At 43.6% G+C, this 15,168-nt stretch overlaps 1 protein-coding gene across 1 annotated transcript in view; it reads left to right on the forward strand.

Moving 5' to 3' along the window:
- Nucleotides 1–15,168, forward strand: part of USH2A (usherin) — a 301,382-nt gene that overhangs the window by 108,868 nt on the left and 177,346 nt on the right. Inside the window, exons 21-28 of the mRNA XM_087829032.1 lie at nucleotides 3,486–3,616; nucleotides 6,937–7,063; nucleotides 7,494–7,595; nucleotides 8,674–8,853; nucleotides 9,839–9,969; nucleotides 11,339–11,612; nucleotides 14,353–14,556; nucleotides 14,699–14,779. Of these exons, the coding sequence (XP_087685158.1) occupies nucleotides 3,486–3,616; nucleotides 6,937–7,063; nucleotides 7,494–7,595; nucleotides 8,674–8,853; nucleotides 9,839–9,969; nucleotides 11,339–11,612; nucleotides 14,353–14,556; nucleotides 14,699–14,779 (1,230 nt within the window). The remainder of the gene's footprint in view (nucleotides 1–3,485; nucleotides 3,617–6,936; nucleotides 7,064–7,493; nucleotides 7,596–8,673; nucleotides 8,854–9,838; nucleotides 9,970–11,338; nucleotides 11,613–14,352; nucleotides 14,557–14,698; nucleotides 14,780–15,168) is intronic.

A 15,168-nucleotide genomic window follows, 5' to 3' on the forward strand; every position in this document is an offset into this window, starting at 1 on the left:
GTTGCCTTGGCAGGGCCGGGCCAAATATGGCCTGCGGGCTGGACGTTCCCCACCCCTGCCTAGGACCTGCATTGCTGTTTTAACTCTTCACTCCTGGGCCTGGTTGTCCGTGTGTCTGTCCAAATCTCGGTGTGTCTGTCCAGATTCTTTAGCCTGTGACCCTCTCTTGTGTCCCTGGCATGTTTTAAGCATCAGCCTATTTGCTGCGCTCTGCCCATGAGATGAGGAGCCACCCTTTCTCCCCGAGCTTGCAGCTGGGTGTTTATACCACCTGCCCGGCCTCGTACAAATGTCTACACTGAGCTCCACCCTCCCGTCCAGACCTGATCGATGCGGGACAGCTCTACCCGTGACATCCTGGAGGCTTCCTGTAGGATAGCGAAGCTTCACGGTTTTGCTTTTGTGAGAATCGTATGTATCCTTGGTGACGTTTGTGTTTGCGGCCCTTCGTGTGACAATTCCCTTAGATGAGTGTGCTTTTCGTATTAATTTTCAACGGAACGAATTCAGCTTCAACTTACCTTACTCCAGGTCATGTTCAATCCTGGACAGCACCACAATCAGGGCAGTAGATGGTACAGGCTGTGGGATTTTTACCAACTATTAAGCAGCGACCACTGTCCCCGTAAAATCGCTTAGGACGTGAGGCCCTCACTCCTCACACAGTCTAACTGGTTGTTCATTGGGCTCCCTCAGCCAAAAGTAGAGGGAAACTTTGTACAGACATCATTAGTTTTTTTCCCCATTTAGAGATTAATCATGAAGAGCTCTGGCTCTTTAATTCTGTAATTTGTATATTTAATGGGCTGCTGCAGAATCTATGACAGTAATTAGCATAGCCCGAAAACTCATTAATACGCAACAACATGATTAATGCAGCATTAATGCAAACATGACTGAAGTTATTTGGGTTATGTAGTAAGAAGATTAAAGCTAAAATGTCCTGTTTGTTTTACCACTGGTGAGTATAATAGGGTGGCGAAAAAATAAAGTAAAAACAGGTATCGACTTAGTGGTTTTTAAATAGGGGGGGGAAACCCAGAAAAAAATTAATTTCCTTTTTTCACTTAGCTCAAAATTTAGGGCATAAAATATATCTTCTACTTTTCTGTTTATTCATTTATTTATAAATTTGCCATTACTAGGTAAGTGTGTTCAACCTTTTAGTTTAACCAAGTTAATCTTTCAGCAACTTCAACATAATGTAAATAATACTGTTAACATGTTATATATAATATAGTAACTTATTAAGCAATATTATTAACATAGTATTATTTTATCTTACAGTTTAAAATCTTTAAATTATTTCATCTTTGACCAATATGTTATACATTTGTTTTGAAACTAAGGTATATTTTTTGGCCTTGACAAGTAATTAAAGGACCTGTTTCTAATTATATAAAAGCTACATACTAGGCTGGGAGCCAGTCCTTTTTTCCTAAGGAGCTCTGCAGACTTGTAGGCCCTGTCCTATGGCCACCTCTAATGGCGTTTCTAATCACTGTTGGCATTCTCCAACTTTGTATCCTAATCTGTACTTCCAGTGCAATTTTTAGAAGGCTGATCTAATGCTTCCCAAGTTCATGAGCGATAAACGGTTGAAAAACACTTTAAAAAACAACTAAGAAACCGTCTATGTTTAAATGAACAAGAACGAAACTTTGGAATTCTAATAAAGAGCCATTTGGGGATCAATTCCAGGCCATTTATAATCTTTTCCAATTCATTTTCAATAGTTACTTTGTCAAATACAGTCAATGAAGATTTTGTTATTCATGTATTTATAGGCCGGCTAGCCCTACATATTTTATGAATGGAGACATTTTTAGCACCACCTAACGGCAGGCAAGTAAAAAGAAATACCCTTTCTAATTTAGAACTTACTTGCACAATTCAGACTGAGCCAAAGCTAGAGTCGCTTCTATAGGGAACCTTTTCCATCCCCTAATGCACCCTACAGACAGCTAGAAATCCGTCTCCCAGCAATTGGTTTGGGTAGGAATGAAGCAGAAGGGATATTTGATAATGAAACCAAGAGGATTAGCTTCCTTTATGAGAGCAAGGATGAGAAAATACCTGTGTAATAGAATACATTGTGTTTATGTGAATTAAAGTTCTTTTAATTTGAGGAGCTTATGCACTGAGACTCCATTCTCCATACCCCGGTTAATTTCCTGACAAAATAGGCCTTGATTTGCATTAGCATATCTCACTCGTGGTGTTTTCCTACAGTCCTTGGTACATCTTGGACCAATTTGATACACTACTCTAATAAAGCATATTTTCTCTCTGAAACGTCCTAGAAACTAAGAGTACCATCTTTCTGTTTCTTCTCTTGAATTTTCTATAAAATGTGAGCCAAACAATGTGGCTTATATTAGGGATAAGTAACTCTTACCTTAGACCATACCTGTTTGTTTCATGGTCCTGGCAGGATTTGAAACACGAGGAAAGATGAATGAGACACGCTTGACTCTTGAGGTGGTTGCGGTCCGCTGAACCCAGAATGAGTCCCCTTAAGCAGAGGGACCTTTGGTTACCAGCCCAACCTGAAAGGAGCTCGCTCTCCTCCAAACTTCTGCAATTCTGGTTGACTGTGTTGCTAACTCAAATCAGCGTTCATTAGTTACTCATATTGTGCTATTGAGCATGTTACATGCTATTCTCATGTATGTCCTTGAGCTCTTGACTCTCACCATATAACTTGTCTATGTATGTATATCTATGTATACATTTGATCTTTCCAGAGATTGTCCCTCTTAAACTTCTTTGCCAGTTTCAATGCAATAAGCGAAATGCCTTATGCAGGGGACTCTATGCGTTGAGCAGGTGAGATACCAGGTGGAATGGAGGTGGGCCCAGATGGTGACAGTGGGACAGCATCTATGTGACCATCACAAACTGCCCAGCTTCCTGAACTGGGGAAATTTCCGTGAGACAAGAGCGTGGTGTGTGTCAGGCAATGCTGGTAGGTGATCTGAGGGTGAGGGGAGACCCTGAAACTCGGAAGGCTGCAGACCCTTTGGTTGCAGAATGGCGTTTCAGAAAATTAGCTCTACAGGCCACCTAAGAGCGGGTCTTCCCACGTCATAGCTCCTGTTGCTGGGCTCATTCTTTAACCTTCTTAAATGTGTTAAATGAGGCCCCTGTGTTTCTTTCACTCGTGTCCAAAAGCCCATTTATTTTTATGATTCTGATGATAGTTTCAACTGGATATTTCCGAGTATCCAATTTTGGGTTGACACCATGTCTTTTTCCATCGATGGGTTTTGCATAAATTCAACCTTTGTTCTATATTGATTCTTGGGAGTGTAGACTTGGGTTTCCAAGCATAGGTTAGCATTCATAATGGGCCCATCCCAGGACGTCGCTGTGTATAATTGCCCAACTATTCTCACTGCATCATAAATAATAGAGTAAATGTGCGTTTATCAGGGAAAATCAACAAAACCCTGGCACTGACTCACTGATTGCACTTGTCTCAGGCATCAAGGCCAGCTTCCGAACGAGGGTGCCTGACGGTCTGCTCATCTTTGCCGCATCCCCAGGCAACCAGGAGGAGTACTTTGCTCTTCAGCTGAAACACGGGCGTCCTTACTTTCTCTTTGATCCTCAGGTAAAAATGATTAATCCTAAGACCAGAGGTTTTTGAGAATTTCCTAGGTGCCAAGTATGCAGGTAAGTGCTCAGGTTCTCACACGGAATCCCCACCAATGGTGCCTGAGCATCCTGCCCGGCCTCCTGCAGGGGAGCCCAGGGGACGGGCTGAGTCCCCCAGGGCAGAGCTTCAGGAGGCCAGGAGAGCCAGGGGTTGGCCAGTGGAAGGACCAGGGGAAGAGGGGTTTACTCCTAGTGTTTTAGCAGGAGCCTGGTAACTGCCTGGCTTCGACACTGCAGGCCCTCAGGCCCTGTGACTTCAGGATGTCCCCTAGGACGGCAGCTTCTACAGGGATGCGAATAGGTGGGCCGTGAGTAAGCAAGAAAAAGCAATAGCGCCTCACCTAAGCAGATCCAGCAGCCGGAGAGACAGGGCAAACCCGCAGCTGCCTCAGGAGGCAAGGCAGATGGCAAATGAAACAAAACAAAACAATCAGCACACTGAAGTTGATTCCATTACGGAACTGAAAATATTATTTCTCACTTGGAAGCGTTTAGTGGATTAATTCGAGGAGTGACACTTGAGGAAGGACACGGTCCTGGCCAGCTCAAGCTCCTGGCTTCATAGGTAGACGGCACCATGAGCCACGAGCACTTACTGCACTATCTCTGATTACATTTTCCCCAGTGTATTCTAAGGCGACCCTGCTCAATGAATACCTTACTTTTGAATCAATTGTTACTTTCTTGAAAATACAGGTGATTTTTGCCTTGTAGGGAGAGATTATCATTCCAGGTAAAAATGATCTCTTCGGTATCATTAAACCTTCCCATCCCCTGATCTTCCACTCCACAGTTTCAACAATTCTTGGCCTGAGAATATCTGTGGCCTTCACTAAAAAGTTAGCACACATGTCCAGGGAACCTCTGCTAGCGTATAAAAATTAGCTATAATCTTTCCATTCTTTACTTGATTGACTTCAATTTGAATGTACTTGATCAGATGATATTTTATTGACCAATAACGACTCGGCTAGTGGTTACCGTTTGAAGTTTTACTCTCAGTGACATTAACAGGAAATTCACATGACACCCTGATGTCACTTAGAAGGAAGCTGTGGAAGTGGAAGGTTTCCAAATATTCTGAATAGCGCCTCTTTAACATGTCCGGTATTTTCCAAACGGGAGGAACAAACTGCATGACATGGCACTGGAACCGATTGATTGGGGGAGATAACCTTAGAAATCATGATCAAAGAATAGTGTACTAAGTTCCTCTAAGTAGAAAGGACACTTGGCACACTGAGGCTGTATGTTCTGGACCTGAATTTATCTCCAATAAACATGATTTCTGATGTAGGGACCTATTAATGCTTCCGATTGTTGCCAAACATTATATAAAGAACCCCTAACTCAGACACCTGATCTCTGAGAATGCGGCAGCGTCGTTTGTAACAATTTTTTAACGCTAACTAAGTACACTTTGATGAGACAGCATTTAATAAAATGCTCATTAATTTCATCATTAGGAAGGGTATGCTAAGAAATAAGCCAGTTTCTTATGTCACGCCCAATTAGCATCCCATGCTAGTAATCCCATTAGTATTGTAGAATTCACTAATGGAAAAACTAATGGGCATGGCACCAGGGCACATTAATTGGGCACAACACCAGTTCTGGTTTTAATTATTAAACCACGATAATGAAATGTGTGTTTGTAAAATATTAAAATGTTGAAATAGGGTGGAAGAAAATAAAAGAGCACGTAGGGGAAAGAGATAGGAGGAAAGTCAGCCTGGGAAAATTCAAGGGCCAGCGAGTGGACTTAACAAATGGCCGTTTTTCTAGCCGATCGAGTTGCCTGTAAAAGTTGGGATATTGTCCGTGAGAGAAGCAACCCGCTTATACTCACGGGAAATTAAGAGCTGGTTTTTGGTAATAAGAAATTCCGTGTGTCATACATGTTGTCATGTTCTGTATGAGGCCTGACAGGAGCCAATTAAATGTGCAGAATGGACATGTCATATTGCCGAAGTCATTTTAGGGAAATAGGAACATAAATGTTTTAAATGGTGTGATGAACATTGTAGTTTTTGTGATAGAAGTATTCAGCTACATTATATCCGATAAAGACCAGTTTTCTCTTTTTGAAAAAGCTGATACCAAAATAAGTAGAGTTTCATGTAACGTTCCAAGCAATTAAGAAAATATTTTGTAATATGTTAGCCAATCTTATTTTTTGCTTTTAAATATTGTATTGGGTTGAAGTTAATTATTGCTAAAGAAATCAATTTTATTAAGAAATAACTTTTTTATTTTAGAAGGTTCAGAATAATTTTTCTTTACTAGCCGTACGATTAGATGATGATGGTGACAGAGTTCAACTGTACTTTACTTAGTGCTGTTCGCTCGCTCTCACCGAAAGGAGCGCCTTTGTGTGAATCATGATGGACTTAGAAAGTGTTTGGCTGTAAAGGGCTGAGATAGAAAGTTCCTTTTTCTTGTTCATACCCTTATTCCTGTTTGTGAATCTCTATTCTTGGTATCTGCCATTTCCTAGTATCCATGTAGGAACTCATTTTTAACTACGATTCTGTTGCCTGGGGCAAAAGTATAAATGCTAGATTGTAGACTACAGAGCACCGAGTCCTAAGTTAAACCACAGCGCTTACGGTCGGTATTTTAAAGAACTGGCTCGTTTTCAATATGATGGCGTTGCTTACTCGCAGTGTAATGTAGGCAAGAAAGACTAACTTGCCAGGCCTTTTCCTGTCTTTAAAACAATCTCGATCGAATAGTACTTCATTCGTTTCAAATTCTTGTCCATTTTTTATATTTCCAACGAAAATTAATATAGACAATTTTAAAATAGGAAATTCGTTACCTATCTGATGAATATAGCTCCTTAGAAATTCTTACTCCAAAGAGAGGCTCTTTTCAGATTCGAGCACCGTCCTGTTCACCGAGGCTCATCACAGAAAAGCCAGTGATGTTACACGTGAATTTAATTTTGAGCTCAGTTGGAAACGTGTGTGCACTTGCATTAGGATTATATTGAAATTTGTGTATCGGTTTTTAACATATATGTATGTATGTGTATATATATATGCATGCATGTTTATATAAACATATTTGTGTATGTGTGTATATATATACAGGGTGGGGTGAAAGTAGGTCTACAGTTGTTTGTCTGGAAAATAATATAATAATAAAACAAGAATAAGCTCTATGTTTTGCCTACTCACAACTGTAAACCTACTTTTGCCCACCGTGTATATGTATTTTTGTTTAAAAATACATTTTCATTCATTCATTCACTCACTCATTCATTCCCTCCAGGGGTCTGCGGTGGAAGTTACCACAACTAACGATGGGGGTAAACTGTACAGCGATGGCAGGTGGCATGACGTGATTGCTGTCAGGCACCAGGCTCTCGGCCAGATCACGCTGGACGGGCGCTACACGGGTGAGAACTTCCTTGATATATCGCTTGGGCCCTGAAAAGCAAATGTCCCCCCTCCTCCCCAAAAAGAATGGAGTTAGATAGGCATCTGAACAGGAGCCGGGCAGCAGTGAGGTGGGGGCCCCAGGCCCCTCCTGGCCGTTGGCCCTGGTAGTTCCTGCAGGGGCCCGGCCCTGCATTTATGCCTCTGGGCGATTTAGGGCAACTTGTAGGTGGAGAGACTGGAGAAGGGAGGGGGTCTGGGTCATTCCACCATCGAGATGCGGGGGGCCGGAGGAAGAACCGGTGCGGAAAGCCAACCAGGGCAGGATTAAGGTAAGACAAGGACCGAGAACGAGGGATGTCCCCAGAGCCCAGGGAAGGGTTGAAGCATTTGTTAAATCAGTAGAGAGAGAGCATCCTGCTGACCTTGGGCTTCTGGTCTCCTCCCTAGGCTCCTCTGGGCCCCTGAACGGCAGCACTGTCATCGGAGAGAACACAGGAGTGTTTGTAGGGGGGCTGCCGCAGGGCCACCCCGTCCTGAGGAGGGATCCCGGTGAGTGTGGGAGGCACAGAATTTATACCTTGTCACCAGTACTTAGAACCACAGGACATTATTTAAAAATATGAGTAATAGTATTTTCTCTCTCATGCAAAATAATATAATAATAAATAATAATACAAGAATAAGTTCTGTGTTGTGCCTATATCACGATGTCACAGATTTCCATTAGGTCTCTCGTCTCCTAAAGGAGCCATGGATTACTTGGCATTGAAAATATTAGTGACCAGTTCTTGATGTATGAAAGTTTCAACTTTGGCTTAAATGAATTATATTCATTTCAGTTGAAGTTATGGGAGTTTCACATTACCTGTCAGGTTTGGTGTTTTTTTTTTGAGATTTTTTAATTGAACGTAAAACAACACAAATGCAACACCATGAGCCTGATGTTCAGTTTAAATAGGAAGAGAACCTTTCCTTTGCCATGACAGAGGGCGTAGGTATGTCAACAAATAATTCCAGGCACAAGCCACAAGCGTCATATTTGGGCCATAGACAAAATAATTCCTGTACTTTAGGACCCTAGAACAAAAACTGACTCTAAGATGAAGTTAATAAAACGAACAGGAATGAAATTAACGTTAAATAGAAAAAAAACCTCACCCTTCCTAGAAAGGAGATCAAATGACTGCTTGAATTGTATAACAAACTAGTTTATTATGATGAGCGACTTAAACTATAAACTATAGCTATAATAGAAACACTCCCTTCAGATGTAACTTTTAAAACAGGATAACTCTTTTTATTTTTAAGGCCAGTGGCAGATGAAATCTCCTTGCTGATTCAAAAGTCAATATTCTTGCTAATACTATAAAAACCAAGGGTTTTTTTTTTTTTTGCCTTAACCTCTCTTTCTGCCTCTGTGTTATGGGTCTGAACCAGGGCTGGGCATTATAATGGTCACCGCTTAGCATAGCTGGGGTGGGGTGGTGTTTAGATGAATCATTAACAGGTTTGCAGTAAATACGTAGAGCAGCCGCCCATTTCTTTTATTTTAATTGCACATAAAATCAATCGCTTGAAAAGCATTTTTTCAAAGTACGTATTTCTTGATACCTGTCTCCTCCTGTAGACATAATCCGAAAGGGGTTTGTGGGCTGTCTCAAGGATGTGTATTTTATGAAGAGCTACAATCCCTCCGCTGTGTGGGAGCCTCTGGTTTGGCAGAGCTCTGAAGAGCAAGCCAACGTGTACAGCACCTGGGAGGGGTGCCCCTCTTCACTGCAGGAGGGAGCCCGGTTCCTAGGAGCAGGTAAGGGTCTCCAGTAGCCATCGGTCATCGCTTAGCAGCCCTGTTCTATCCTTGGCATAATTTTATCTCCTCTGCCCCATTACCTTGACCTCATGTGAATGCCTAGTTATACAGGATACCCAGAAATATATGCTCAAAGCTTGAATACGTAATATAAATTGTTAAGACTCATAAATATATATTCACGTGGAAGCTCTGTAGTGGCCCAACGCAGCTGCCAGTTTCCATGGGATGGTGTCACAGGTGTCCTTTGGTTAATAAGTCCGTTGTTTTACGTAGAATGAAATTTACTTAGATGAAATACGTAGAATGAAATTTACTTAGATGTTTCGAAGGAGTTGCCAGGCGAATCCACAAATATCTGTCTGTCCTGTTACGCAGGCGGACAGTATTTCTCAGAGTAAAATTCCAGCTTCGTAACGGGGTAAGGAGGTCATTAGGGGAGAGCAGGAGATCACAGCTGCTCTCATGGCCACTTCTCCAAACGGCAGCAGAGGTGAGGGGCAGTGTCCCTGGCACGTCCCCACCTGCGGTCTCTGCCTGGCAGCCACCAGGACGAGGGGCGGAGGGGAACGTGGCGGCCTGGGGGACACGGTGCGCTCTTCACATAAAAGCCCACCTTGGCCTCCTGCCTTTGTACCTGAGTTGCCGGTTATTCCGTTGCTTGGGCCGCCTTCGGGACAGAAGGCGGCGGGATATCACGGTCTGTGCACGTTCCCAAGCTCTTCTCACCGCCGTCCTTATTGCATTCTAAGTAGTGCAATTGCTTGTTGTTAATAATTATGTGAAACAGCGACGGTCTCAGCTGTAGCCACGATTTAGAGAGCAGATCGCTGCTTTCTCTGAAAAGGTCTGTTGAGTGCATCCTGCCTGCTCTGCATAGTTACAGGGGGATCCTTAACATCGCGTCTCATTTTGCGAGAGGTTCGCCGCAGGGTTCGCACAGTGCTGACGATGTTGTTTCCACGTGTCCTTTCCCTGGCAGGGTTCCTGCAGCTTGACCCGTCCGTGTTTCAGGGCGGCCTGGACTTTGAGATTTCCTTTGAGTTCAGGACAGACCAGCTGAGCGGATTGCTTCTCTTCATCTACAACAAAGATGGGCCTGATTTTCTCGTGGTATGTGAAGTTCATTTCATTCAAATTCACTTTAAAATGTGAGATTCCGTGTTACGCTGCAGAAAACAGGCGTTCACGTTACACAAGTAGGAGCCCTTTCCCTGTTCCCGGGAAGCGCTCTCCCTGCATCCTGTTCCCATCTTGCTTATAGTGTTTTCATCTGCACGTCTCTGCTGTTAGACTGTGACTGTTAAAAACCGTGTTTATCTTGGAGCCTCAGGTTCATGGAGCACAGTAAGGATTTCAGTGTTTCTTGGATGAATGGATAAAAGAATAACTGCTTACCCAACATACTTCACAAAGATGCTATTTACATAGAAAACGTAATCATTTTTATCTGGCCTCACTTATCGGTTTCATTAGACATGATCGATTGCAAATTTTTAAGTATCCCTATGGTTGCTGATTTGACTTCTAACAAAATAAAAACACAGTAGGTAAAATAATGACCCCGTACGATTTTGAAGGAAAACATATTGGAGGCATTTCCCGTCCTACGAAAATTTGGGCAAAATATGTTTGTATTAGAAGATGGCACCTTCCTCTAAAAGAAAACTCATAGAAGCAATTATGTTAGTTAAGGATTTAGAATATAAAAACTGAAATAGTAGATCAAAATGCATCTTAGAAATTTGAAATTGAGTTCGCCAACCAGTTAAAATAAGCCTAATCAAGCTTGACATTTCATTCTCTTAATGTCTTGTCATATCCCCCCCCAAATTAAATTGATATATGAAGTAGTGTTTTCTCATTTTCTAAAAAACTCAAAAATAGAATCATAGTTCAAACTATTCTGTTCTTTTCAGTCACTTATCTAGGGTTTAATCTTTTTTTTTTAAAGCCTCGAGGAGTTTTTTTTTCCGAGAGAGGAAGGGAGAGAGAGAGAGAGAGAGAGAGAGAGAGAAACATCAATGATGAGAGTCATTGATCAGCTGCCTCCTGCCCGCCCCCTGCTGAGGATCGAGCCTGAAACTCGGGCATGTGCCCTGACCAGGAATCGAACCGAGACCTCCTGGATCCTAGGCCAACGCTCAACTGCTGAGCCACGTCAGCTGGGCTCTAGGGTTTAATCTTTACCTGTGTTGTACCCCCAGAAAGTTCCTGCCTGCATCATATCGTATCATGTCGTATAATCATTACTGGGTATGGATTTGTTTGACTCACTACAGTATTTATGTCCATTACAAACTTGCAGAGGGCTCATTAGATGCTACTCCAGTTTGGCTCAGAACAAAGTGGAATGCTTTTCTAGAGCGCTTTCAGGGAAATTTCTTGCTTTTCTATAAGAAGTTGGCCTTCTGCTCTCTCCCAGTCTGCCGTCCTGCAGTCTTGTTACACACCTGTTCTGTTTTTTTTCTGTGCAATGCAGGTGGAGCTGAAGAGTGGAATTCTGAGTCTCCGGTTAAACACCAGTCTTGCTTTCACCCAAGTGGACCTGTGGCTGGGGCTGTCCTATTGCGACGGGGAGTGGAACACGGTGATGGTTAAGAGGGAAGGCTCCGTGGTGTCAGCCAGCGTGAATGAACTGACAGAGCGTGTGTCGGAGTCCAGAGCGCAGGCCCTGATGGTGAACTCCCCCGTCTACCTGGGAGGAGCCCCCCTGGAGCTGCAGGACTCTTACAAACGCCTGAGTTTGGAACCAGGTAACTCCACCTGGAGGAATCCCCAAATCATCACAGCCCTGGTCTTCCAAGGTTTGGGTGGTTCTGTGTTTCAAGATATAGCAATAGAATCTGGCTGCCAGCTGCACCCACCCACCCCTTTATTGCAGAATGTTAAGCTTTTAAAGAAAAATCACCTACCAGTTCTTCAAATAGTTCTGTATGGTGCCCTTAAGAGTGTTCTCTCCTACATAATCAGTGTATTTACAAATATATTGCCTGTTTATAATCAATATATTCTAACATGCCTTCAGAAAATAGAATTTTAATTCGTGTATATATATATATGTGTGTGTATATATATATATATGTGTGTGTGTGTGTGTGTGTGTAGGTACAATATACTTCTCATACGTTTTCCTTGATAACACATGTGGTTCCGGTTTTTCTGAATACTGATCATTATATTGACAGGTTAAGAACATAAATTAGGTCGGTGTGCACGACTAGGAAAAATGGCATTCAATTCACTAGGGCTATTTTTGAAATTAGATAAATGCTGATTGTCTCCAGGCATTTCAGTGTCTCCCTCATGCAGCGGGTGGGTTTAGCTGCATTTCAAACACACTAGTGAAAAATCGACATATCATTGATTCTTAATAACCATGAAGGAAAAGTTTGGGAGCTCATGAGTCATAACTAAAGCAAGCATTTAACTCACATCAAAGGTTTTAACATAATCAGAGGAACACATAACTCATGCAACTCATAGTGTTTAACTCATACAATGGGCTTGAGCATAATTAGAGAAATTCTTAATTTTAAAAGGCCAACAAATAGCGGAGTGTGTTCTGTGTGCCGGGCAGGGTTCTGAGAGCTTTACAAGAGAGTAACTGAGTTTTCCTTCATGACAAGCCTGTGAGTTAGGTGGTGGTACTCATATCCCCATTTTTCAGATGAGCAGAAAGGAAAGTAATTGCTCAAGGTCGCATGACTAGTGAGCAGCTAGAGAGCAAGCCCATGGTTCAGGCATCCTGGCGGCAAAGTCCACTTTCTTACAGAAGTGTTCTTGTCATGGGCGTGGGCCAGTGTTCCTTCTCTAGAGAGGGGGGAAACAGAGAAACTCCCAGCTGTGACCCAGCATGCTCCCACATAGAAAAATATCTTCCCCACACACTTCAAAATCTATGCTCTGAATGCTTAAAATTTCCACGACGCAGTTTTTACCTATTTGGTAAGTACATAAAGATTTAAATGCCTTTGAGTAGGAAATATATGGCGTGCTCTACGAAGACTTTTAGGAGGGTATGAGTAAGGAGTTAATGAATATCTGAGGTGTGAGACAGTAATGACATTTTCAAGGCACTTAAGATGTAACAGAAGCTGGAAATATTGCGTTCACATAAAGGCTTCTCCTGACTTCAGGTTTCTGAGGTTAGAAGGAACTCGAAAACCCTTTATATGAGCAAGATGACTTGGCCTTATTTACATCTAGGAGGGAAAAAAATCCCTGCCCATCAAGCGTTATACTTTAAAGCGTCCCAACACCTACCACCACGCTGGCCCTAGAGACACGGCTTAAACTGGAATTGTCATGTTATAATGATAGAAGTTTAGAACATCAACACAGACCCAAGGGGAATAATTTAATTTGCACTAAGCCTGAATCTGTAATACTGAAAGATATTTTATTTATGGGCAATACTAAATTTCTATCAGTATTAGCCACATCAGTGGTTCTCAAACCACTGACAAAATACGAAGCACAGTAGCTGGGGCATAGTAAGAACCCAATGAAATTAGCGATTATTGTTATTATGATTATTAGTTGTAGTATCATCATTGTTACTGCTATCCAGCATACATTGCAATTGCCTGGAAAGGTCTTTAAAAATGCATATTCTATGACCCCATCCCCTAAGATTCTAACTCAGATGCTTTGAGTGCTACTGATCTTTACATGTGACCACAGGTTTTATACAGAGACCAGGAGAACCTTCACCATACAGAGGGGCCACCACCTAAACTAAACTCCAGTTCCGATTAATCATGTTCACGTATTATATATTTTTTTTTCAGTCCATTATCAACAGCCTTAAAAATCTTCCCACACTTCTCAATTAGCACGTCTTTTCAGAGGCTCTATCTTGTGGTCATATTAGGGCTATTTTTTTTTATCCATTAATATTGCAATCTTCTTTGGAATAAAATGCAGATTAATTTTTCCCTGTGCTTTGGAAATGCCGGGCAACGTGCTTTGCTGAACATGTGCTAGCTCAGGTCCTGGGCATTTAGCTTAGAACGGTCCCTTGGGGCCATGCCTGACCGCTGGGTTGGAAGTGACGGCCTGGCACACGGTGTCACAGGCCATGCCCCGTGGAGGGGCGGGGTGGGTGATGAGCCAGGCGCCTGGTGTCGGGCAGCCTCCTTCGGAAGGGCTACTGTCTGGCTCGTCAGCCCAGAGTTCTGGGCCGCCTTTTAGTTATTTGGAGGCCTGAAGAGAGATAACAAACACTTTCAGTTGAACTGAGTTCAATTGGATTATACTTACCAGCTTATATTGTTTTTCAAAATAACATAAATATAAACATTTGCTTGGGACAGCTTAGCCTGATTAAAAAAAAAACACAAGAGGAGGCGTAAGGATTCCCCAGAGGAGATGCGAGTGTTTCAAAACTGTACCTACAGCACCCCCACCCCCATCAGAACGAACCCCGAAGTCAGGAGCTGATGGGTGATGAGGGCCCCGGCCCCTCACGCCACGCGGCCTCCCGTCTGCCAGGTTTCGGCGGCTGCGTCAGGGAGGTGGCGTTCGCGCGGGGCGCCGTCGTCAGCTTGGCATCTGTGTCCAGCGGCGCTGTCAGAGTCAATCTGGACGGCTGCCCATCAAGTGACAGCGCCGTTAACTGCAGGGGAAATGACTCCATCCTGGTGTACCGGGGACACGAGAGGAGCGCTCAGGAGCCGGGGCTCAGGCCTTTCACAGGTAAGGAGCAGGTGCTCCCTTTGCAGGCCACACGCCCCGCCTCGTCCCCGCCCCGTCCCCGCCCCCCTCCCTGCCAGCCCACCACCCATCGCTCATCTGCACGCCTCATCTTTTCCTTTTCCTCCCCCCCTTTCCATTTAAGAGTACCTGTACCGAGTGATAGCCTCGCACGAAGGAGGCTCTGTCCGTAGTGACTGGAGCCGGGGACGCACGACGGGAGCAGGTAGATATTATTTATCTTCAGATGCGTGTGTGCCCACACGTGCACATGCTTGCGCATCCGCGTTGGTGCAGAGAAGAGCGTCGCCCTGGCCCGGGAGCAGGCTGCCGTCTCGTCCGGAGCGTGCCTCGGTTGGCAGACGCATCTGCCGGGGGCTCCCGCGCTTAGTAGATGGGTGCTGTCGATTTTTCAGGTCTCCAGTAAGTATTGGCTCAGGCTTGATTCTTCCTGTTCACAGGCAGAGAGAAGTTCTATGTTGTCTTAAGAATTCAACAGTGATACGGCCTAGGACAGGAAACCTTTACAGACTGCACCCGGGCGGCTGACGTTGGGATCCCCGTAAAGTGGGGGTGGCCCCCTCTGGCCTCCCTCTTGCTGCAGGTGCATCTGAA

Source organism: Miniopterus natalensis, chromosome 21 (genome assembly GCF_054644295.1).
Source record: "Miniopterus natalensis isolate mMinNat1 chromosome 21, mMinNat1.hap1, whole genome shotgun sequence".
In the NCBI taxonomy this organism is placed as follows: Eukaryota; Metazoa; Chordata; class Mammalia; order Chiroptera; family Miniopteridae; genus Miniopterus; species Miniopterus natalensis.